Source organism: Pristis pectinata, chromosome 6 (genome assembly GCF_009764475.1).
Source record: "Pristis pectinata isolate sPriPec2 chromosome 6, sPriPec2.1.pri, whole genome shotgun sequence".
In the NCBI taxonomy this organism is placed as follows: domain Eukaryota; kingdom Metazoa; phylum Chordata; class Chondrichthyes; order Rhinopristiformes; family Pristidae; genus Pristis; species Pristis pectinata.
The window spans coordinates 113,236,368-113,262,482 of record NC_067410.1 but is presented as its reverse complement, the minus strand read 5'-3'; the positions used below and the strand labels follow the sequence as shown (position 1 = coordinate 113,262,482).

The 26,115-nt window shown below is 41.6% G+C and overlaps 1 protein-coding gene across 1 annotated transcript; it reads left to right on the top strand.

The window, feature by feature from the left end:
- The first annotated feature begins 2,290 nt into the window (after positions 1 to 2,290).
- LOC127571924 (deleted in malignant brain tumors 1 protein-like) lies at positions 2,291 to 25,408 on the top strand. The gene is made up of 11 exons (XM_052018673.1): positions 2,291 to 2,359; positions 4,595 to 4,660; positions 10,394 to 10,466; positions 11,752 to 12,066; positions 12,776 to 13,090; positions 13,164 to 13,238; positions 13,851 to 14,069; positions 21,133 to 21,264; positions 23,169 to 23,255; positions 23,339 to 23,422; positions 25,323 to 25,408. The coding sequence occupies exons 1-11, from the start codon at positions 2,291 to 2,293 to the stop codon at positions 25,406 to 25,408; spliced, it is 1,521 nt and encodes a 506-aa protein (XP_051874633.1).
- Positions 25,409 to 26,115: the final 707 nt, after the last annotated feature.

Below are 26,115 nucleotides of genomic sequence, written 5' to 3'. Positions count from 1 at the left end.
AAATATTCATCTTAACTGCATTAATTCGGCCAATAAATGACAAAGAGAATAGAGACCAGTTAGTAAATAAATGTTTAACGTAATTAATTAAAGGTAAAAAATTCACTTTAAACAAGTCCTTGTGTTTCTTGGTAATTTAACACCCAGGTACGAAAACTAATCAGTCACTAATCTAAATGGTAACTGCCGATAAATTGGGACTTGCCTGTTTAATGGGAAAAGTTTACTTTTATTAAGTTTTAATCTATAACCAGAGAAAACACTAAGCTCAGCAAGTAGTGATAATACTGCAGGGATAGATTTCTCCAGTTTCCATGTGGTTGGTTCGGCTGATTTTCGGATCAACACGTTGATCGTGGTGAACTTGGCAACAGTCATGTCAGCTAATATTAAGTTCAGGTAGTTAGTCTCTATCTCGCTGGAAATAGCTTTTGCGTGTGACTATTGTGAAGCAAATGTTATTCGCCAATTATCAGCCTAAGGCTAACTGCTGCGTTCGTCTTGCTGCATGCAGGCAATGTTTCATTTATTTTGGTGCTAATCAATGAATTGGAGATTATACGATCATTAGATGTGACCTCGTGATTGGTATTGGTTTATTATTGTCACTTGTACCGAGATACAGTCTTGTCTTGCATACCGATCGCACAGGTCAATTCAACACACAGTGAAATTACATTGAGTTAGTACAGAGTGCATTGATGTAGTACAGGTAAAAACAATAACAGTACAGAGTAAAGTGTCACAGCTACAGAGAAAGTGCAGTGCAAAAAGGTGCAAGGTCACAACAAGGTAGAACGTGAGGTCAGAGTCCATCTTATCGTATAAGGGAACCATTCAATACTCTTATCACAGTGGAGTAGAAGCTGTCCTTAACTCTGGTAGTAGGTGCCCTCAGGCTCCTGTATCTTCTACCCGATGGAAGTAATGTCGTCCATGAAGCCGTTGAATATAGCTGGGCCAAGAACTTTACCATATGGAACTCCTGCGGTGAATTCTTGGGGTGGGATGATTAACTTCCATGTAACACAGCCGTCTTCCTTCGTGGAAGGTCTGACCTGAAATGTTGGAAAATTTATATTTTGATGGTCATGCACTGTTGCTTCATTGGCACGCCAGCCAGCGAGTTACTCTCACTTTACCTCTGGTTCTCATCTCTGATCATTTTGCGTAAAAATTGCATTGAACCTGAATAAATAGGCTGGAAATCGCTGTCAGCGAATTAATTGTCTGTAACTACTTACGACGACGCGATACGAAAGAGGATCTTTGATTTGGTATCTTGGTTACAGGATGATTTACTAATTTCAATTTCTTTTATATTTGCTTTTCAGCATGCGCATACACTTGTACTGGATCTTCAGCCGTTTGACGCCGTGTTTTTCCGTAGGTGTGGCTATGCCTTCTTTTCCCCTCACAAACTCATGGTGCATCTTTTTACTTGAAATGTAATGTCAGGATGAAAATTATGCCGATAAAGGAGTTTACAGATTGCAGTGGCGCTTTGCGAAAGTCGATTTTGATGTAACATGTCTGATCCAGTGGATTATGCACCAGATCAGTTTCATTTATGACACGATTGGTCAACTGTTACCTTTTGGCGATTTCCTTCTGGCGCATTCAGCTTTTTGCAGCTATTCATGCTCGTGTCTTTCTTCCACCTTGCTTTCTCTGATTATTAAAACTTGGTTTTATATTTCGCTTTGTTCGGTTTTGATACAAACAAACTAAACTGGACCTAACATTGATTTTCCGAAGCCCTGGACTACATGTTGAGTACTTCCACAATCTACTGATTCCATTTCAGCTTTTGTGGTTGGGCGATAGTTGGTTATGGATTTGAAAACTACTTAACTGATGCCCTACTTCTTTTATCCTTCACAATGTTCACATTATCCTCCACGATGCGTCATTCACTTCATCCTGTCCTTTGGACAAGTGAGTTTCCTCTTGAATTCCTCGAACAACAATTCCTGCCGCAGTTGGGCATTCCTTTTGACAGCATTACAGAGACGTGCAAGGCCTATCGTTGAGGTTGACCACGTGTGGGTGAAACGTTCAATTCTAAAGCCAATAGAGAGGTTTTTCTACCTGAATACTATAATCAGGCTTAGCGAGGAATAGAGTGCCAGGTGGACCATATAACAGCTCGTTTTCTTTCATTCTTTTTCCTAAAAAGGTCAAAAAGGGCCGAGGTTAATTGGTGGCAAGGACAACTGTTCAGGTAGAGTGGAAATACTTCGGGGCGACACCTGGGGAACGGTCTGCGATTCTTACTGGGATTTAGAGGATGCGGCTGTCGTCTGCAATCATCTCCGTTGCGGAACTGCGATATCTGCGCCTGGTGGAGCATTCTTCGGTGAGGGAAATGGTTCGATATGGAAGGACGTCAATGAATGTCGCGGCAATGAGATGCGTTTGAAAGACTGTTTCATTTCATCATGGGGACAACAACCATGCACACACAAAAATGACGCCGGCGTTATCTGTTCCGGTACGTGATTGATTGTTAAGTATCGGAAATGCTTAGAATAATAATCATGAGTCTCTCACAGGAATTAATGCCGAACAATGAACACTGTCGTTTACCTTCTACATTGCAATACTGGGAGAGCTGAAGGGAGATTTTTCAGATGGTGTTCTCTACGCAGGTATCCAGGATATTTAATGCTCTTCAATTCGCCTTTACTGAGGGACAGAACATTGGAAGGCATAAAATCGTAGATGCTGGAGAACTGATAATGGAAATAGGCTATGCTGTAGAGAGTTAGCCCGTCGGGTAGCATCTGTGGAGGTCTAAAATAGGTTCGCCTTTCTGGTCAATGACGCTTCATCAGTTCTGAAAAAGTGGAAATAAAACTAACTTATGTTAAGGTGGAGAAAGGAGAAGGTAGGAGAGAACGAAGGGAATGTCCATGGCGGTAGAGGCCCAGATTATCCAGGTTGGGCATTTATTTTTATCGTTGGTAGCATATTCATAGTGTTTTTCTCTGGTGAGCTGTAAACAGATTTTGATGTCAGGTGGAGCAAATTAAAACCAATGAAATTCTCAAACAGTGAGATACAGAAGAGATATTTGCTGGAATTCTTAAATAAAGGAGAACAGTGAAATTATCGTCAGACCTACTAGCATATTCAGAGTGAGAGAATCTGAGTTCGTGACGTGAAATCACGAGAATCAGCCGTGGGAAATAATTCCAAATGGTCCCTTGACTGGGGAACCAGCATCTGGTTGTGAGTTGGGAACATCTACAGATAGTTTGTAACTCGCACCAGAATGTAAATGAAATTGGTTTCAGCAGAGTTGTTGGAATTATGTAGTTGTCACGCGCTGGCTGTGACTATTATGTAATCCGAAATATATGACATGGAATGTTAAGCGGTTTGTAAAACGTACATTTGATATGGAAAACTGACTACGTGATGCAGTTTAATATATTTTAGAAAATAATTAAAGAAGGCCTGAAAGTAATAACTCATTGAAAGATAATATAAGTGAATACTTGGTAATACTGCAGTATGAATCATGAGGATTTTTTGAGATGTCAGAATACATATTCTCATCATGGTAGGCATAGAGGAAAACGTGGAATTCTGTCTTTTGGCATACCTCAAACTCGTTCCAAGGTGTCAAGCTTGGAACTTCTGACCAACATCCCTCTCTCTCTCCCTCGGTCTCAATTTTCTAGGAGGGTGAATCTTATAGCACATCCCTGAACACATCCACTACAATGTTGTCAAGTGGCTTGCATTAATTTTCATTTGATATGGTTCACTTCAAACGACTTGCTACCCTGTATTTACTACACCAAGGATGCCAGGCAACGAAAAGTGATTGAATTTCACTCATGAATACTGAACAGTCATTAAGAATGTACATAGTGAATTGTTTTGCTAATGAAGTCGACCATCGCTGAGTTCCATGCGCTGATCATGAACGTTAATAACCAGTTATTTATTTTTAATAACCCAATGAATGTAATCCATTTTGCACTCGATTACATGGAAATGTAAGAAATATATAAGGAAGAATGTCACACTTAAGTAATTACTAGAGTAAAAAGTTGCTACATATAATCATTAATGAATGATGAACAGACTTATCGTGTGAAGTAACGAATCTTCATGAGAAAAACACCAGTAACTACGGACTGTTCATTATTTATAACCCACACATGATCGTGGCTGCTAAGCAAGCTGACAATATTTATTTTTGCCAATAATTCACAATAATTTCAAAGTAATGAATACAATCAATGAATCAAATAATTCATACCCATATATAAAGGTGGTATATCGGAGATTTCGTCGGAATCACAGGCTCTATGCTGTGCATATACATGATTAAAATGACAGGTAAGGTGTTCAACGAATCAAGTAAGAGCCACTGATAAGCCTGGACTAGGTATGTAAAGCAGAACAGACTGATAGTCATCGAGAGTCTAAAAGATTCTGATACTGGATTAAGGGATCAAATAAGAATCAGACAGAGAGAAAACTAGCACGGGAAGCGGCAGCAGTGGGAAGAGAGCGGAGAGTCACCTGACCCAGTGAGTATTTTTTTCCATTTGCTTGGAGATATTTTTCTCCCCAGCAGAAGTTAGTGCGCAGGCGCGGGAAGCGGCAGCAGCGGGAAGAGAGCGGAGAATCACCTGACCCGGTGAGTTCTTTTCTCTCCATGCTTGAGGTCTTTAACCATGAAGAGAGATCTGGCTAGCGGAGCGGCCATCCTTTCGTGGGTTACTGTCAGAGTGGGAAATTAAAGGCTCTGACTCAAGAGGCTTCGACGAGTGGAGGCCGAGGCAAAAGAACAGGGAACAAGGGTAAGGTTGTCCTTATATTATTGCTGCTTTGGTCTTAGATTCTATGAATACAGTGTAGGCAGGATGGAAGATACGGCAATGGAATGCTGCTCCCGTGGGATGTGGGAATTCATGGAAATTGATAGTCTACCTAATGACTACACCTGCAGGAAGTGCAGCCAAATTCAGCTTCTGAAAAACTGAATGAAGAAGCTGGAGCTGGAGTTGGATGAATCATAGATAGGACTTGAGCAGGAGGTTACACCCAGAGTGCAGGATTCAGGTAGTGGATGGGTGAGCACCGAGAGAGGTGGGGAAAAATGAAGTCAGTATAGGGTTCCCCTGCGTATATTCCTCTCAACAACAAGTATACTCCTTTGGAAACTGCTGAGAGGGATGACCTATCTGGGCAAGACAACAGCAACCAGACCAATGGCACTGTGGTCGGCTCTGAGGCTCAGAAGTGAAAGGTGACGGCTGGTAGAGCGATAGTTATAGGGGACTCTATAGTTGGGGACTGGACAGACTGGAGATTCCGAGACTGCAAAAAGACGCCAGGATGGGTTGTTGTCTCTCGGGTTCGAGGGTCATGGATATCTCGGAGCTGTTGCAGAATATTATTAAGGGGGTGGGTGAGCAGCCAGAAGCCTTTGTGCATATTGGTAAGAATGATTTGGCAGGAGAGGGTTAGAGGACCTTCTCAATGCGCATAGGGAGTTAGAAAGGAGGCTGAAGAGCAAGACCTCCAAGGTAGTAATATTCGGATTACTCCCGGTGCCACGAGCTAGTAAAAGAAAAAAAACAGGATGATAGCACAGACAAATGAATGGCTAGGGAGACGGTGCTGCAGGCAGCGTTTCAAGTTCATGGACCATTGGGACCTTTTTCTGGGGAAGGTGAGACCTGTACAAAAGCGATAGGTTGCGCCTGAGCTGGAGGGGAACAAATCTCCTGGCTAATGCTACTGGGGAAGGTTTAACCTAGCTTCTCAGGGGGATGGGGATCGGAACAACATGTCATTAAGTAAGGAAACGGGCAGGAGGGCTGATGTCATGTGATGTAGTATTAGGCAGATTCCAAATAACAGATGTGATCGGACAAATGGTTTGAAGTGTTGGTAATTTAATGCTGGGAGTATTATGTGCAAGATTGATGAACTGAGAGCATGGATCAGTACATGGAACCATGATGTTGTGGTCATTACAGAGACTTGGTTGATGGAGGGACAGGAGTGGGTGATCTATGTACCAGGGTTTCGAAGTTTTTGGAAGAATATAGGGAGGGGGAAGAGAGGGATGAGCTGCAATACTAATTAGAGACCAGCTGCACTCCGGCGAGAGATAATGGAGGGCTCGGACACAGAATCTATATGAGTAGAACTCAGGAATAGGAAGGGTGCAATAACTCTATTGGGGGTGTAGTATACACCTCCCAATAGCCACCGGGACATCGAGGAACGGATATGCAAACAAATTAGGGAAATGTGCAAAAATTACAGGGTTGTCGTCATGAGAGATTTGAACTTCTCTAATATAACTTGGGACCTTTTTATGCAAGGGGGTTAGATGGGGCTGAAATTGTTAGTTATATCCAGGAGGAGTTCTTATATCAATATGCTAACAGTCCAGCAAAGGGCGAGGCTGTTCTGGACCTCGTGTTGTGTAATGAGCCAGGCCAGGTGACTCACCTATCAGTGGGTCAGCAACTGGGGAACAGTAACTACAGCACCATAACTTTCAGAACAGCTGTAGACAAGGATAATTATGGGGCTCTCGGGGGAGTTTTAAATTGGAGCAGGACTAATTATGAAGGGAAAAGGCAGGAACTAGGTAGAGTAAACTGTGAACACCTGTTTGCTGCCACGTCCACGTCGAACATGTAGGAAGTGTTTAAGAATGAAATACATAGGGTACAGTATAGGTATGTCGAACATGTAGGAAGTGTTTAAGGATCAAATACATAGGGTACAGTATAGGTATGTCCCAATTAGAAGGCAGGACATGAATGGCAAAATAAGGGAACCTTGGATGTCCAGAGAAATGATGAACCTAGTAAAGAAGAAAAAGGATATGCAGAGTTTCGGAAGCTAGGATCAGATGGAGCACGTGATGATGATAAAGAAGCTAGAAATGAACACAAGAAAGGAATTATGAAATACAGGAGGTGCCATGAAAAGTCTTAGCAAGTAGGATTAAGGAAAATAAAAAGGCATTCTACACCTACGTAAGGAAAAAAAAACGATTACGAGGGCAAGGGTAGGACCACTTAACGATCAAGAAGGGTATCTACGTTTGGATATAGAGGATGTGGTTGAGGTTCTGAATGAGTATTTCTCTTCAGTGTTTACTCAGGGAAGGGACTTGCAGGATGCAGGAATTGGAACTAAAGGTGTAAACATTAAGGCATTTAGAGGTCAAGGAGAGGGTAATGTTCGGTCTCCTAAACAGTATTAAGGAGGATGTCTCCGGTGTCCGATGGGATATAGTCCAGGTTACTGAGGGAGGCGAGGGAGGAAATTGCTGGGGTCTTGACTGGTAACTTTGTGTCCTCTTTTACCACGGTTGAGGTCCCGGAAGGTCGGCGAGTGGCTAATGTTTTTCCTCTATTTAAGGAAGTAACAAGGGAAAAACCGGGGTACTATAGACCGGTGGGTCTAAAGCCAATTGTATGGAAATTGCTGGAGAAGATTCTTAGGGACAGGATATACGAGCATCTTGTTTCCAATGGCTTGATTAGGGAAGGCAGCATGGCTTTGCGCGGGACAACTCGTTTCTATCTAACCTGGTTGAGTTTTTTGCCAAGGTGATGAGAGTGATTGATGAAGCTAGAGCTGCTGATGTCATCTTTATGGACTTCAGTAAGGCATTTGACAGGGTCCCACATAATCGTTTAATCAAGGAAGTTCGAATGTATGGGGTCACTGGAGAATTGGATGCGTGGATCCAGAAATGGCTTGCCCTTAGAGTACAGAGGCTGGTCATTAAAGGGACTTATTCGGGCTGGAGGCCTGTGAGTAGGGGTGTTCCGTGGGATCTATTCTGGGACCTCTGCTGTCTATGATATCCGTTAATGACCTGGATGAGTACGTTGATGGATGGGTTAGTAAGTTTGCAGACGATACCAAGACTGGCGGAGTTGTGAATAGTGTAGAAGTCTGCCGAAGGATACAGCGCGATATAGATCAGTTGCAGATGAGGACAGAGAAATTCCAGATGGAGGTTAACCCGCATACATGTGAGGTGTTGCATCTTGGTAGGACTAATGTCAAGAGCCAGTACACTCTTAAGGCAAGACCCTTAACAGTGTTGAACAGCAGCAGAGAGACCCTGGGGTGCAAGTAATTGAAAGTGGCTACACAGGTTGATAGGTGGTTAAGAAGGCTTCTGGAATGTTTGCATTCATTAATCGAAGCACTGAGTATAGGAGTCAAGAAGTTATGATGCATCTCTATAGAACTCTTGTTCGGCTGCATTTAGAGTATTGCGTGCAATTCTGGTCACATCACTATGGGAAGGATGTCACTGCTTTGGAGATGATGGAAAGGAGGTTTACTAGGATGCTGCCTGGATTAGAGGGCATGCAATATCTTCATCGCATTATTGAGCGATCCAATACCAGAGAGCATGCTTTTAAGGTGAGCGGGGGTAGGTTCTGAAGGGACGTGATGGGTAATTTTTTTTTGCTCAGAATGGTGGATGCCTGGAATGCGTTGTCTGATAGGGTGTTGGAGGCAAATGTATTGCGGGGTTTTAAGAAGGGCTTGGGTGGGCACATTAATGAGAGCGAAATGGAGGGATATGGGCATTCTGTAGGTGGGATGGATTAGCTATGTCGGCACAACATTGTGAGCCGAAGGGCCTGTTCTGTGTTGTACTGTGCTATGTTCTAACTAAATAGGCATGTTGACTTGTGTAAATGAATAAATGATGGAAGGACCTTGCAAACTGGGGCTCCCTGACAACACAGTCGCCTACAGTTAACACATGCCTGAACACAGAATAGTGAAAGGCATTTGGTAGGGACAATAATCAGAATAAAAAGTACCAAATTAGCATTAACCGCATGCAGATTAGAAGAGAAATCGGAGATTTCTTTCCGCAGCTGTGCGAAAAGATGCATGGGCGACCTCTGTTTCACATTCACACATCGGTGGGACCCACGCCTTAACATGGATTAAATTGCTGTCGAAGGAATTAAGCAGATATTAAGTGAATCTGGTTTTGTCTTCAGGGTGCAGTTACAAGTAGGAGGGGGAAAGCAATATACATTGACATCTCCGTCTTTGCTCGTGTTGTGATTGCATATTTTAAGCAGCACCCTTTCTGGAGTCCACGAATCTTCAGCCATCCTTCTCTCCGAAGTAACCTGAACCATTAAATTACTTGGTGCCTGTCAATAAATGACTGTCCTTTGGCCACAGCAGGTCGGACATATGCTTAGGTTGGAAAGTTCGCCTTGTATTCTGTTACCTTCCGATATCTATTGCATAGCATATTTGCAGCGGTTTCTTACTTCATTAATTTTGACCAATATTGACTATTTATGCATTTCTGAGGCATGTACAATGTGGTCATTTAAGAAGCACTTGGATAGGTTCATGCAGGGGAGAATCTTGGAGGGATAGGGTCCAAACTCATGAAATTGGGATGATCCAGGTGGATAATGTGTTCGGCATGGACTCATTGGGGGCTGTATCCATGGTGCATTGCTCAGTAACTCTGTGACTTTATGACCCCCAGTGATATGAACGTGTAATTTTTGTTTCCAATATGCTGCTATGAAATATTGAATGACATCGATTATACAATTATATTTTCGCAGTTGATCACTGGCAGTTGCGACTGGCTGATGGAGAGGGCCGTTGCGATGGCCGAGTGGAGGTTTATTACGGAGGTGTCTGGGGCAGAGTAACTGATGGACTGTGGGATTTAAAAGATGCAGATGTGGTTTGCAGACAGCTGAACTGTGGCTTCGCAATACAAGTTTACAACCACTCGAAGTATGGAATTGGGAAAGGACCAGTGTTAATGAACAATGCCAGTTGCAATGGAAGTGAATCCTCCCTCTGGAACTGCACGTTTTCTCAGGCGAACTATTTATCTATCAGTAATGATGTTGGCGTATTTTGTTCTGGTAAGAACATATTGTTACTTCATAAAATATTTGTGCTCTCCATTCATACATCTTCATTACTCTCTCCAGCTCCTGCCCAACACTGTTGCAATTAGCCTTTCCATAATTTAGCACTTTCCCCCGAGCACCAATCCTATCCTTATCCATAACTATCTGAAAACTTACGGAGTTGCGATCACTGTCCCCAAAATGCTCACTCACTGAAACAGAATAGTTTGCTTAATATATTAATGAGGACAGGTAGAGAACGCTAAATAAAAATTAAGGGACGTCTTTTGGCTGTGAAATTCAGGACAGAGCCGTTGCTAAACGTGTATCGATGTGGATAATGCTGGAAATGACCAGCAGATCAGGTATGGTCTGACCAGGAAGAATCATTTTACAACACTGGCCTGTACTGATTCGCACAGAAATGGTAAGTTACCGTAAATTGTGAATTTGATATTGAATCCCAAAAGATGGAAGATGCGGTGTTTTTCCTCAACGTTATGTTGGGACACATCATTAAAAACTGTAGGACGTTGCAGACAGGTAATTCAGAATGGGTGGAGGATGGAGAATTAAAGTGGCATTAAAATGAAGCTCGGCTTTGCCCTTGTCAACTGTATGAAAGTGTTCCGCGAAATGGTCACCTCATCTTTGTTTTGTTTCTGCAATGCAGAGGCAATCTCATTGTGAGCACCCAGTACAATGCACTGGATCGGTAGTAGTGAAATTGATTCACTTCCAGAACTGAAAGTACAGACCGTGTCTCTGGATGATAGGAAGGAATAGGTTAAGTGACCCCTTGTTGGTATTCTCGTGTCTGTATGGGGAAGTTATTTGGATTCGCAGCAAATAATCCAAGAAAAAACACCCACCGGTTTGTCGCACTGACAGCAGTGAGCGGATGAAAGGACACTGGGTAGGGATTTATCCATCGATACTCATGGTACTTTAGATTGGCTTAATAGCGCCATGACTATGCAACTCGAAGGACAAATCTGCAGTGGACAGAGTCGTTAAACGAGACAAAAATGTTCCCGAAAATTGCCCCAGTCTACCCGGAATATGCAGCTCTCAATCACAGTGGGTGTGACTCGTATCCCAGTCGAGAAAAAAATTCAGACTCAGTACTGAGCAAACCCCTGAATTTTACAGGGCTTCAGCAACAGAAGAATCCCTTTTAAAGCAATTAAGAATGGTGTCGACCCGAACCACCGACTTTTCATTTTGCCCTGTAGATGCTTCCTGACCCGTTGAGTTCCTCCAGTATCTTGTGTGTTGCAGTGGAATCATATTGTAAAGTAATGTTTAATTGCACGGTTTGGTACCAATGCGTTGTAGTATAGCCATTGTTAAGAGCCCAAATATCATCTAATTGAAATGCAAAATAGTATTCTCAGCGAAGTCAAAATAATAGCTAAATAAAGACAAAAGGCGTGCACTCCTACAACTCCAAGGCTGTGAATAATTAAACCAAAAACGGGAAGAAAATACGTTATGAAAGTTTGCATCCTCAAGATGTGCAGATAATTCCTGAGTAGAACACTAAACAATCAGTAGCCGATATCATCAGTTCTATGAGGACGAATTTTCCAATGCGCTGTATACGGCGGGCTGAAGGCACAGCTCTAAAGAATCCGAACAGCAACATCCAGGAATGAACTCATCACCCTCTCTTTTCTCAAAAATGGAAAATGTTTGCCGACGTTATATTAAATAGAACAACGACGTTGCAGACGATAAATATCTGTTTAAACAAATCGATTGCAAGTGTTACTCAGACTGCTTCCAGAAAGCGAATTTATTTAATTGATATTATTTCCGGTTGCAGACCATATTCCCATAAGACTCGTGGACGGCGGAAGTCGCTGTGCCGGAAGGGTTGAAGTTTACTACAACGGAACCTGGGGTACCGTGTGCGATGATTCTTGGGATTTAACAGATGCCCATGTTGTCTGCAAAGAACTGAATTGTGGGTATGCTGTTAATGCCACGGTTTCCAGTTGGTTTGGTCAAGGTTCAGGTCGTATCTGGCTGGACAACGTGAACTGTTCAGCGAATAATTCGGCCTTGTGGCAATGTCTGGGGAGTCCATGGGGCGAGAACGACTGCATTCATAAAGAAGATGCTGGAGTTATCTGTTCGGGTGAGAATTAACTGAAGATACCCACATTTTTTATATTCCATCATAAAGTCTATCTTCGACATACTTGGGTCAGTAATTTCATGTAATGATAATCGATGAATTAAGTATAATGTTCTGTCATTGCAAAAGCATTTAAAACGTTTTCATCTCTTAACAGCAGAGAAATCTGAGAATTATGGCTCAATAGATCACGGTCCTGCATGACTATAAAAGAACGTATTTTCATGTATCTTCCTAACGATTTCAATGCAGGGGTTAACGCAGAACTTCAGTACAGGGTCGAACTAGTTCTTCCTCCTTGAATGAGCCGTCTTGGGATGAAATAATACTGCCTGCCCTCTCAGTTACCTGTGAAACACCCATGGCACAATTTTTAAAAAGCTCCCAAGGTCATGAACTGGGTGACATTTATCCAGCAAAGACCAGCACTAAAAACAGATTATCCAGTTAAGGTCTTATTGGTACTGAAAGCTCGCGCTGCAGAAGTTGGTCTTGCATGGCTTGCGACCTTGAGAGCCCTGTGTAAAATGGATTGTTCCCTTTTTTCTAAATTAAACTGCACGAAATGAATTGACGATTCGACAACTTTGAGTTCAAAATGCATTTTAAACACGATTTCACAGTACAAAGAGAGAGCGATATGCTCTTTATACAGTTAATTATTAGCTTGGAGCAAAGCCAAAACAGAAATTTATTCTTTGTCCTTCAGGTCACAGGGATATAAGGTTGGCGAATGGGAAAAATCCCTGCCAAGGCAGACTTGAAGTTTTCTTTAACGGGACCTGGGGAACTGTTTGCTCTGATTCTTTTGTCACGGAGAATGCAGACGTGGTTTGCGCCCAGCTGAACTGCGGCTCAGCAACATCTGTAGAAGACTCAGCGGCATTTGGAAAGGGATCTGGACCGATCTGGCTCGATGATGTGAGGTGTCGCGCGGATGACTCACTTTTATGGCAATGTCCATCTTCACCCTGGGGCCAACATAATTGTAACCACGAAGAGGATGTCGGGGTCATTTGTTCAGGTAATGATCTGCAAACGGAGCCAGTTGCATTTGGAATATTTCACTCAAGTGATGTGTGGAATTTGTTTCACAGAATCACATCCATCTAAAAACCGAATCCAGGGGAACAGGAAGAAAAAGATATTCTACCAAGTTCCGGGAGATTTTGGTAATTACCGATATGTCACTTATTAAAGCTACGGGTTAAGCATGCATTGACTTATTTCATACAGCCAGTTTTAATGCATTTTCTTTATTCGTAGTCTCTGAGGGGTTCAAACTTGTCCGTCACCACGTTGCTTCATGTAATGTCAGTGCATGAGTTCTTTTCGGTAAAATATTGGGCATGCAAGGGCAACATTTGCTGCTTTGGAAGAAACAATGAAACGATGTTTGTGCTTGCTTTGCAATCAGAAGCTACTGATAGACGGTATTTGGAGGGTATCAGCATGTTTTGCTGCAGCGGCACCGAAGTGTATATGACAGGGTCCATCAGAACTTCGATGAGTTGCCAGGAATACCTTCATGTTTGAAGAAAAACTGCAGAATGACATTATTTCCTGTCCTTGTTGCATGCTAGTTTTAGTTGTGAATTCTAGCTTGATGTGACTTGCTTACAATTTGCTGTGCAATGCAGTCTATCACTTATCTGTATCCCAGAACATTAAGCACATTACTGAGCACAATGGTTTAGGAGTGAGAACAGGGTAAATAAAAGGAAGTAACGTATCCACCGTAAGTTAAAATGATCAAATGTGTACACGTGCGTCTTTCATTTCAGTCCTGCGGCTCGTGGCAGGGTTCGATAACTGCTCTGGAAGGGTTGAAGTTGTCTTCAGTGGGACGTCAGGAACGGTGTGCGACGATTCGTGGGATAGTCACGATGCTTCAGTTGTCTGTAGACACTTAAACTGTGGAGATCCCGTCTCGGCATCCGCCGGGATGCTGTTTCCCCAAGGAAACGGCACGATTTGGATGGACGAGGTTGAATGCAAAGGGAGTGAGTCCTTCCTGTGGGATTGCCAATTTTCTGCTATGGGTCATCATGATTGTGGTCACAAAGAAGATGTCGGAGTGATATGTTCTGGTCAGTAATATAAGTATTCTGATCGTTTCTGTCAATTCTCCCTATTGCTTTGACCTATCATTCTCACTGCACATAATCCTACAAGAAATGCCAAGGTCTTTCGGTTCAGTCTCTTGAAGTTAGCAATTTTATCATTGGCCACCCCAGTTCGCAGTGTTACGGACTCAGTGAAAGTCCCTTTAAGATAGAGTGTGTGTGTGTATGTGTGTGTAGGGCGTGCTTACGTCAATAGAAGATAAAGGACGTAATGACGTTGTTGAAGCAGGCAGAAGAAGAAGGAGAGAGAGAGAGAGAAGGGAGAGAGACACCAGCCTGCTTGTTTTCTCTATCGATGGATGAGAAACAATAACTGTGTTTGCCACTGAAATCCATGTATGGAAGTTGGAGGTAATCCGGTGGAGTTCACTTTGTTGCTGACCTGTAGAAGGAAACAGGTATTTGTATGTGGACGACCACGGTTCGGATGCTTTTCGGGGTGAGGAAGTCACTACCGAGTAAACACTGAAGTGTCGTTTGGGTTCCATCGTGGAACATTTGGATTTCGTATGTACTCTCTCTATGTTTTTCTACATCTACATCTTATCTTCAGACAACGGTGGTTGTTGAAGAAGCCCTTGCTCATGTTTCACCTTATGGCTTGCGGAACTGAACTTTAAGAACCACTCAGGAACTGGGAGTTTTGGACTTTGTCACACCCACACACGAAGAGTTTAGTTTTGGGGTTAACGTTCGAGGTTTAACATTTTTGAATTCTAACATACTAACATTTTTTTTAACTTTTAATATACGTATTATCATAAGTAGTGATTAATAAAATAGTTTTTAACACTGAATCATGCTCAGTGTGTTTCTTTTGTTGCTGGTTTGTGAAAAATTGGGGGCTCGTCCGGGATAGTTCCCAATGTTAACGAGTGTCATCTGGGATTGTACCCCAGATTGACAAGATTTGTTCGGGATTCAATCCAAAGATTTTTGAGGGAGGTCTGATAAATTCTTTTTAATTGGCTTGTGTGTGTGGAAACCAGCAGCAATGGATATTTAGCATTATTGGAGTCACCAACGCAAAAGGGATTGGAGGTGGCGAAAAAGGATGATTTGATAAAGATTGCTACAAGGCTAAACCTTACAGAAGTAAAGCAGTCTATGAGAAAGGCAGATATTCAGAGACTGATAGCTGGCCATTATGTGGAAAAGAAGGTGTTTGAGAAGGAAGTGTTAAAACAGTTTCCTGGCAGTGAAATAGCAATTTATGAGGCACAGGTGCAGCTGGCAAAGATAGAGGCTGAACGAGAGGAAACCCAGTTAAAGATAGAGGCCGAACGAGAGCAAAAGAAATTAGAAGCTGAACGAGAGCAAAAGAGATTAGAGGCCGAACGAGAACAGACCCAGTTAAAGATAAAGGCCGAACAACAGCTAACTCAGATGAAGATAGAGGCTGATCTAGCAATTAAGCAGATGGAATTGAAGAGGATGGAGCTGGATAGTGAGGAAAAGGAGAAACAGAGGCAGCATGAGTTACAAATGAAGCGTAGGAGTTCGGAATCTGATTCTGAAGATGGTTTTTCAGCCAGCAGGGAGGTTCGATTAGTCCCTCCGTTAAAAGAAGATCAGGTTAATCAGTATTTCCAACATTTTGAAAAGGTTGTTGTGAGTTCAAACTGACCAAGGATAGGATGGACTCTTATGGTACAGAGTGTGATTAAAGGTAAAGCTCAGAAAGCTTATTCTGCTTTGTCTGCTGAGGATGCAGCTGATTATACCAAGGTAAAGCAAGCTATTTTGAAGTCCAATGAATTGGTCCCTGAAGCTTATAGACAAAAATTCAGAGACTTGAGGAAATCTGCAGATCAGACTTATATGGAATTTGCCAATGGAAAGAGAATATGTTTTGAACGATGGTGCCTGGCTAAAAATGTAGATGGGGATTATGATAAATTGACAGAATTGAACCTCGTGGAAGACTTTAAAAGATGTGTTCCAGCTGAATTAACAAGATATTTAAATGAAAAGGCAGTGGAAACTTTACAAGAAACTGATAGGTTGGCAGATTATTATGCTTTAACCCATAAATCCAAATGGGGACAACCTAAAACCTTTCAAAAGAGTTACAAAGACAATCCAGGTAAACCGGAGATTAAATTAGGAGGTAATCAAAAAGGGAAGGATGAAAAGAAGCCAGGGCTGGAGAAACCTGTTGAGCGTACTTGTTATTACTGTAAGAAACCTGGCCATGTGATATCTAATTGCTCCCTTTTGAAGAAAAGGAAGGAAGCTGTGCCCAATGCTTGCTTTCAGGCAATTAAAAATCAAAAAGGTTTAGGAGATGCTGTAGAAGATCAGTCCTTGCAAGAGGGAAAAGCGGAAAAGTTGGAGGAGGTGAGAAAAGAATTCCGTTCGTATGTATCAGAGGGTTTTGTTTCACTGAATGATGAGTCACCCCAGGTGCCAGTGAAAATTCTTAGAGATACTGGGGCTTGTCAATCTCTCTTGCTGGACGGTGTTTTAAATTTTGGTGAAGAAAGTGACACTGGTGAGGTAAATCTAATACGAGGCGTTACAGAAGACATCATGTCTGTCCCTTTTCACAGGGTGATTTTAAAGTCAAAGTTCGTAGAAGGACCAGTCGATATAGGGATAAGACCTAGTTTGCCAGTGGAAGGAGTTTCTTTGCTATTTCGAAATGACCTTGCAGATGGAGAAAGTGATCCTGTGGTACGGTTAACAACCAAACCAAGGATTGATGAGTCTGAGAATGATCCAGATGTTTACCCATCATGTGCGGTGACTCGATCTAGAGCTAGAGAATTAGCCAAGACAGACAGTCCGGTGCAGTCTGATGTAGTTCCTTGTGACAGTCCTAAACAGGAAGAAAATTATGATGCCTTGTCTGAGACTTTTCTGTCTTCACTGGAGGATCAACATCCTTATAGTGAGCCTGAATTTAAAGATTTGTCTTTGTCGAGGAAGGATTTCATGGTGGAACAGACAAAAGACCCTGAGTTGACAGAATTGAAAGAAAAAGCTCTCTCATGTGAGGAGATTGAAAAAGTGCCAACTGGATACTATGTCAAAAATGGAGTGTTAATGAGGAAATGGAGACCTCCTCATGTTCCTGTTACTGAGGAATGGGAAGTTATCCATCAGGTTGTTGTTCCAAAAGTTTATAGGGATGATATTTTAAACCTGGCCCATAGTACGCCTTTGGGTGGTCATTTTGGTGTGAATAAAAAAGTAGGGAAGATCTTGAAACAATTCTATTGGCCTGGTTTGAGAAAAGATGTGGTGATATTTTGTCGAACCTGCCACACATGTCAGATGGTAGGTAAACCAAATCAAAAACCCCCTGTGGCTCCTTTGAAGCCAATTCCTGCTTTTGGTGAACCCTTTTCGAAGGTGATTGTGGACTGTGTTGGCCCCTTACCAAAGTCTAAGACTGGAAATCAGTATTTGCTAACCGTCATGTGTGCCACTTCTAGATTTCCAAAGGCAATACCCCTTAGAAATATTAAGGCCAAGACGGTGTCAAAGGCTCTTGTAAAATGTTTTACCTTGTTTGGTTTGCCAAAAGAAATCCAATCTGATCAAGGTAGTAATTTTATGTCAAAAATTTTTCAACAAATAGTCTATGAGCTGGGAGCAAAGCAGCTTGTATCATCTGCATATCACCCAGAATCTCAAGGAGCTCTGGAGAGATTTCATTCTACTCTCAAAAATATGCTGAAGACAAATTGCTTTGAAAACACAAAGGATTGGGACGAAGGTATCCATTTACTTTTGTTTGCGTTAGAGAATCAATCCAGGAGTCAATAGGATTTAGTCCTTTTGAGCTTGTGTTTGGACAAAGGGTGAGAGGACCTTTGGAGTTGTTGAGAGAGCAATGGGTTAATGAGGAAGTTCACTTGAGTCTGTTGGACTATGTCAAAAATTTAAAACTCGGTTGGAGAGAGTCTGCCAGCTAGCGAGAGAGAATCTGAAAACAAGCCAGATAAGAATGAAGACATATTTTGATAGACGTGCTCGGCCTAGGACATTCGCAGTGGGGCAAAAGGTGTTGGTATTTTTCCCTAGCCAAAATAATCCCTTGCAAGCTCGTTTTTCTGGACCCTATGTTATTGAATCTCGAGTGACTGATCTAACATTTGTAATCAAAACACCAGATAGACGCAAGAAAACACAACTCTGTCATGTAAACATGCTAAAACCTTATTATGAGAGGGATTCAGTTGTGACCTTGGTGGATGGTGTAAAGGTTGTTTCTGGAATGCCTGATGTTGACGTTGAGGAAGGCCAATTTAGACCAAATATTGTTCTATGAAAACTAAAAAACCAAAATATCCTCGAGAACCTTGAAACGAAGTTGGACCAGTTACAAGTTTCACAAATACAACAGATGAGAGAATTAATTTTAAAATTTAAAAATCTGTTCCCAGATGTTCCAAACAGAACATCGATAATTACCCATGATGTTGATGTTGGGGATGCAAAACCAATCAAACAACACCCATATCGAATGAATGTAGGAAAAAGTGAACTTGTTGATCAGGAAATAAAGTACATGTTGGAAAATGATATTATTAGACATTCAACTTCAAATTGGAGTTCGCCCTGTGTTATTGTACCTAAACCTGACGGAACTGTTAGATTTTGCACAGATTACAGGAAAGTGAATGCTGTAACAAAGTCAGATGCTTACCCTATTCCTCGGGTGTATGATTGCATAGACAGAGTGGGAAAGGAAAAATTTCTTACAAAGATTGACTTATTAAAAGGGTACTGGTGTGTTCCATTAACAGATAGAGGAAGGGAGGTTTCAGCCTTTGTAACCCCTTCTGGATTGTATGAATACAATGTTTTGCCATTTGGAATGAAAAATGCTCCGGCAACATTTCAAAGAATGATTAATTAAGTGATACATGGGTTAAAACATACAGATGCCTACATTGACGTCTTAGTGACTGGGAACGATACTTGGGAAGATCACATCTCTGTGTTAGAAAGGTTGTTTGAAAGACTTTCCAAGGCTAACCTTACAGTTAACTTGGCTAAAAGTGAATTTGGCAATGCCACTGCGACGTATCTTGGTTATGTTGTAGGTCAAGGCAAGCAAGCTCCTGTTCAGGCAAAAGTTCAAGCAATATCTGAGTTCCCTATTCCCACAGGTACGAGGACTGTTAGAAGATTTTTGGGAATGGTTGGATATTATCGAAAATTTTGTAAAAACTTTGCTGATATTGCTCTTCCCCTAACTAATCTTCTGAAGAAGGGAGTAAAGTTTGTTTGGACAGATTCTTGTCAAGAAGCATTTGAGAAGCTGAAAGCCATTTTATGCTACCATCCTGTGCTCAAAACACCTGACTTTGAAAAGCCATTTTCATTAGCAGTAGATGCCAGTGATGAAGCTGCAGGAGCTGTGTTGTTGCAGAAGGGTGACCTTGATGATATTGACCATCCTGTAGCTTACTTTTCAAAGAAATTTAATGAGCATCAAAAGAATTATTCCACCATAGAGAAAGAATTACTGTCCCTTGTTTTAGCCTTGCAACATTTCAGTGTATATGTTTGCACCGCTCAGAAACCATTGACTGTGTATACAGATCATAACCCATTGGTGTTTCTGAGCCGAGTCAAAAACAAGAACAGAAGGCTGTTAAACTGGAGTTTAATTTTGCAAGAGTTTGATCTCATGATAACTCATATTAAAGGCAAAGATAATGTGATTGCTGATTATCTTTCCCGATGTTAAATGGGAAACAGGTATCTGTACTAAATGATAGTCTGTAGTTGTGTAGCATGATAATTATTAACATTACTAACTGTATGCGCGGTTAAAATTTTCGTGGGAAATTTTTTTTTAGGTGGGAGGTGTTACGGACTCAGTGAAAGTCCCTTTAAGATAGAGAGTGTGTGTGTATGTGTGTGTGGGGCGTGCTTACGTCAATAGAAGATAAAGGACGTAATGACGTTGTTGAAGAAGAAGAAGGAGAGAGAGAGAGAAGGGAGAGAGACACCAGCCTGCTTGTTTTCTCTATCGATGGATGAGAAACAATAACTGTGTTTGCCACTGAAATCCATGTATGGAAGTTGGAAGTAATCCGGTGGAGTTCGCTTTGTTGCTGACCTGTAGAAGGAAACAGGTATTTGTATGTGGACGACCACGGTTCGGATGCTTTTCGGGGTGAGGAAGTCACTACCGAGTAAACACTGAAGTGTCGTTTGGGTTCCATCGTGGAACATTTGGATTTCGTATGTACTCTCTCTATGTTTTTCTACATCTACATCTTATCTTCAGACAACGGTGGTTGTTGAAGAAGCCCTTGCTCATGTTTCACCTTATGGCTTGCGGAACTGAACTTTAAGAACCATTCAGGAACTGGGAGTTTTGGACTTTGTCACACACACACACGAAGAGTTTAGTTTTGGGGTTAACGTTCGAGGTTTAACATTTTTGAATTCTAACATACTAACATTTTTTTAACTTTTATTTTACGTATTATCATAAGTAGTGATTAATAAAATAGTTTTTAACACTGAATCATGCTCAGTGTGTTTCTTTTGTTGCTGGTTTGTGACAGCAGCTACCTTTGCCATTCATCGAGTCTTTCTTTGCAAAGTTTTCCACCTCTCCGTATCTTTCCTTCTACAACATTTTCTTGACCTATATTTTTCATCCAGTGTTCGATAATGTTTCCTGTTACCATTTTACGTTTCATTTTCCTTCCCATGAATCAATTGTTATTCGAATTGACATCTTCTCACTCCGTTGAAATCTGTGGTAAGAAGAAGCAGAAGTGTGAGATTCGCCTTTAGACAACACTAACCTAAGTGTGTATTACCTCAAATGTGAAAGTGAACTTCAACATGAAAAAGATCAGTGTTAAGATCAAAACGCCTTCAATTGGTTTGGAATTTTGCTGAAAGCAGCCTTGATTCAATGAAAGGAAAGCTATGTTTTTCATATTTGTTTTCTTTATTTCAGGTTATCAGCTGCACCCTGCTCCTTTCAGTTATCTGAGAGCCTTCGTTTACGTTAGCCCTTGCATACTTGGTTCTCTTCTGATCGTCGTTTCACTTTACCTGGTCAAAGGGCTGCTGAGAGGCTTCCGGAATGGTTGGTAAATCTATTACTAGAAAGCTCGATGAGGAATGAGTGAATTTAGTTAGCGTTGATCTTATCTATTGCTGACTGTCAGTGTATATTCAAAGAACCGAGAATCTACAAAATATATAAAGTAGCAGAAAAAAGGAGACTCCGAATAGTCCGGTATCAACTGCGTAGGTGTAGATTGTAAAATTCAAATTTTATTCCAGTAATCTGAGCTGGAATATACAAGCTGCTACTTCAACGCAGTTTGGATGTACTGTTGGATGTGATATATTTCCGGTGAGATGTTGTCTGAGAGCCTATCCACTCCCTCAGATGGACGAAATAAAATGCTCAGGAAGGTAACTGGAAGATTGTTGTAGAAAATAATACATGATGGAGGTGGTGGTGATATTGCATATTGGAGTGAATTGGAGGTTGATTATCACAAAACACTAAGTACACATAAATGGTTCTGTTTGTTATTGAGATGACGTGAGGTATGTTGTGTCACTGGGAATGGATCCTGAGCTTTGCAGTTTATTCGTGAATTCGATGAAGGCACTGAAATTGTGGTTGTTATTTTTTCTTTCATGACACAAAGATGGATAGAAAAGTAAGTTTTGAAGACGACGCAACGTGTTTATAGAATTGGATAGGTTAAGTAAGTCGACGGAGATCTGGGAAGTGGAGCATTATGTGGGAAATTGTGAGATTATCCACGTCAGTAACGAGAAGAAGATGAGCCATATTGTTCAAATGTTGAGAATTCGGATCTCAGAGATGCGGACGGCCTGGTGTCTTTTGAGGAAACGTTGGCCTGGCTGACTATAGAACCGCTGGAGTTTAGGCAGTAGCGACTGATTTGATTGAAGCATAAAAAGTTGCCAGGGGTAGTTGTAGATCGAATGTTTTTTCCTTGTGCGATAACTCGCAGTCACTTTTTAAAAGCAAGAATTTGACTTTGAAGGTGTGTTTAAAGTCAAGATTTCGCCTTCCGAAGAGACAGATGGAGAGAAATCTTCTTTCAGATGGTCCTGACTGTTTGGAATTTTCTTCCGGAAACTGTGGTGGGCTGGGAGGTGGTAGATGACGCAGTGGAAAAAGAGTCTAGAAAAATTTTTAAGGCGGGGCATGGATATTTAAGAATTTAAGCGCTGTGTGTGTGTGTGTGTGTGTGTGTGTGTGTGTGTGTGTGTGTGTGTGTGTGTGTGTGTGTGTGAGAGAGAGAGAGATTTGAGCGCGCGCATGCGTGTTGGGGGAGCCGTGGTGGTTTGGCATCTGTGTGGCTACAACCAGCGGAGCAGAATACAAATTTGAGTTTGCAATCATATCAGCCATTGCCTTTATGTATGGTAGAGCAGGATGGAGTGGTCCAGATACCATACCCTGCTCCTTATTCATATCCTCATGTGTATTAGGAACAGAGGAGCTCTCCGTGATGCTCCACTTTTCATTAAAAGTGATTACCAGTTTATTGGCACTCTCTGGATTGTGGAAGTTTGCAGTGCGTGAGTGAAACGGGATAAAACAATGAGTGGAATTACCAAGTCTTTTTGTTAGCTCGGGAGGCTATTCGCCCCTCCACCAATATCAAGAGAATATCTAACCCACAGCAGGTTAGCAACGAAAGCACTCTGGCAGTCTGTTTACTGTTAAATCCATAGCTCCAGCCTGAGCAGACAGCCAGGAATTCATTCTGTCTTGAAAATGTTCACATTGATTTATTCAAGGAAAAGGAACACAGAGAAATCAGAACGTCTGCACAGTTCCTCAAACACGAGAGAAATCAGTTACAATAACAAAATAAACAAGGAGTCAACCCTCGAAGGAACAGGTGCTGTTAGATTTAAAGGAAAAAGAAGGAAATAACAAGGGAAATTGCTGTCTCCTTTTGTTCAGCTGATATTTTCCGTTTCTTGGTATTACAGGCGTTAGAAAATGGCAGCTTCCTCTGACTGGGGTTCCTGAGCCGTTTTATGAGGAGATCAACATTCAGGAGTCTGGGGCAGGACTCGGTAATTATATTTAAACTAAATGCTTGCGATATCTTCCAAATAAATGTGTTCTTTTCATATCTAGTTTTTTGTTTCGTCAACAGATTCGCAATCTCTCGGTTCAGAGAATAAATTGCAATATTATGTGGATAGTGACTTGCATGAACACAAAAATGAAAATGTGGAAGGTAAGTTTGATAGAAGTTCTATCCCATCAGACACTCCCGTTAGAACAGAGATAATTAATGTAAATCATTTGCTTCGAAATAGACGTAAGCAGATTATAAACACATAACAAACAAAATAATTAAAAGAAAGTGAAGCAAATGCACAGGTTGTGAACTTAAATATGAATAAATTAATTGAAAATACCGGGGAACCTATTCGGCAGGTAATATCTACAGAAAGAAAGCTGGAGTAATATTTCAGGTCCAACCCCTTTCATCCGGAGTCTCTTAATCAAAGAACAAACGGTTTATATTGCACTGATCTCGTTAACATGGACACAATGTAAAATACATGTCATGCAAACATATTTCTTGTCGAAAGCTACAGCAATTAACGGTTACTGTTATTGAAATTGTTATAGGTTTTACCTAAATATTTACTTTGATACCAGTTTCTTACCCAAAAGGTATCTGCATTCCGATCGATTTATGACTGGAACAAGAAATTTCACACGTGCTCCTTTGGAGGGTGCGTTATAAAGGGGCGCTGTTAACATTCTTGCTTCAAAAGAGCCAGAATGAATGAAGAAAACATGATCTTGATATTCAATGGCTGCATCATCAGCAAGTATCCTACTGGCATCATTGACCGTACTCCCCTGGATGCGCCATAGAACATAGAACAGTACAGCAAAGGAACAGGCCCTTTGGGTCACAATGTCGTGCCTAAATGATCAAACAAGCAATTAAATGCCTAACAAAACTAATCCCTTTTGCCTGCACAATTTCCATATGCCTCTTTCCCTGCATCTTCATGTACCTATCTAAGAGCTTCTTAAATACCTCCATCGTGTTTGCCTTCACTATCAGCCCTGGCAGCGCATTCAGGCATCCGCGACTCTCTGTGTAAAAAATTTGCCCCGCACAGATCCTTTGAACTTACTACTTCTCACCTTAAATGCATGCACTCTGGTATGAGACATTTCGTCCCTGGGGTAAAGATCCAAGTTCTCTACTTTGTCGATATCTCTCATAATCCTAGAAACTTCGATCAGGTTTCCCCTTAGCCTCTGCAGGGGAAATAACCCAATTCTGTCCTACCTCTCTTCATAGAACATGCTCTCTAACCCAGGCAGCATCCTTTTGAACCAACGCTGCACCTTCTCCAAATTCTCCAGATCCTCCATAGAAGTAGAAGACCAGAATTGAATGCAATAGTTCAGAAGTGATCAAACTAAAGTTTTATATATCTGCAAAACAACCTCCCGACTCTTGAACTCAATGCCTCGATTAATAAAGGTAAGATTGCCATCTGCCTTCTTTACCACCTATTAACCTATTCAGTCACTTTCAGGGAGACATATAGTTGGACCACAGGATCCCTCTGTACATCAACATCCGTAAGGGTCTTTCCATTAATAGTGTACAATCCCTTTACGTTTGATCTCCCAAAGTGCAACGCCTCACAATTGGCCGGAGTAAACTCCATCTGCAATTTTTTGGCCCATATCTGCAAGTGATCTATATCCCGCTGTTTCTTTGGCAATCTTCTACACTGTTACACCTTTGTATTATCTGCGATCTTACTAACCCACCGAGCTATATAGTCAAACAAACAACTTAAATAGATATATCACTAACAGCAGAGGTCCCATCTTAAACTCCTGGATGAGCCTACCATGCGGTATATTGTCAAACACCTTCCAAAAAGTGATGTTTTCAACATCCACCGATCTACCTTCATCAATCACTTTCCTCACCTCTCCGAAAATCTCTATCGTTTGTAAAACACGACTTGCCCCGCACAAAGCATACTGATTGCACCTAATTGTCCCAGTTTTTCAAATGCTCATAAATTCGATCGCTAATAATCCTCTCTAACCTCTTCCTTCCCACTGACGTGAGTCTCACTGGTCTCTAGTTTCCAGGATAATTGCTATGTTCTTCCTTGAACAGCGGAACAACATCAGCTACTCGCGAGTCCTCTGGGACCACGGCTGTCACTAGAGAGGACCCGAAATTCTTGGTCAAGACCCCAGAATTTTTCTCCTCAATAACGTGAGATATATCCCATCAGGCCCTGGGTTCCTATTCACCTTAAAATTCTTTAAGAGACCCCCAACATTACCTACTTTATCTTAAAATGCCGAAGCACATTAGCATGCTCGATACAGATCACACTATCTTCCTTCACACACGTCCTTCTCGCTGGAAAACACTGTCGCAAGTCACTCAGGATCTCACCCACATCATTCACCTCCAAGCACTTTCCCTCCTGTACCCTTGGATAGTCCTATCTTATCCCTAGTTATCCTCTTGCTCTAGATGATGTACACAATGTCTCAGGATTCTCTTTAATCCGACATACCAAGGGCATTTAAAGATCCATCCTGGCTCTCCTGATTCCTGCTTGACTTCTTTTCTAGCTTCTTTATCATCCCTAAGGTCTCCATTGGTTTTAGCTTCCTAAGCCTTACAGATGCTTCTTCTTGCTTCTGCACTAAATTAACCACCTCTCTCAACATCCACGATTTCCTTACCTTGCCATCTTTGTCCTTGCTTCTCCCTGGAACTTTCTTGTCATGTACTCTGTGCAGTTTGTCTTTAAGAACACATGTCAAATTTAGACTCGTCCAAAGTCAACTGTTCCCAATTAACTCACCCACGTTGTGTCCAATGCCCTTGTAACTTTCCATGTTTCAATTTAATACTCT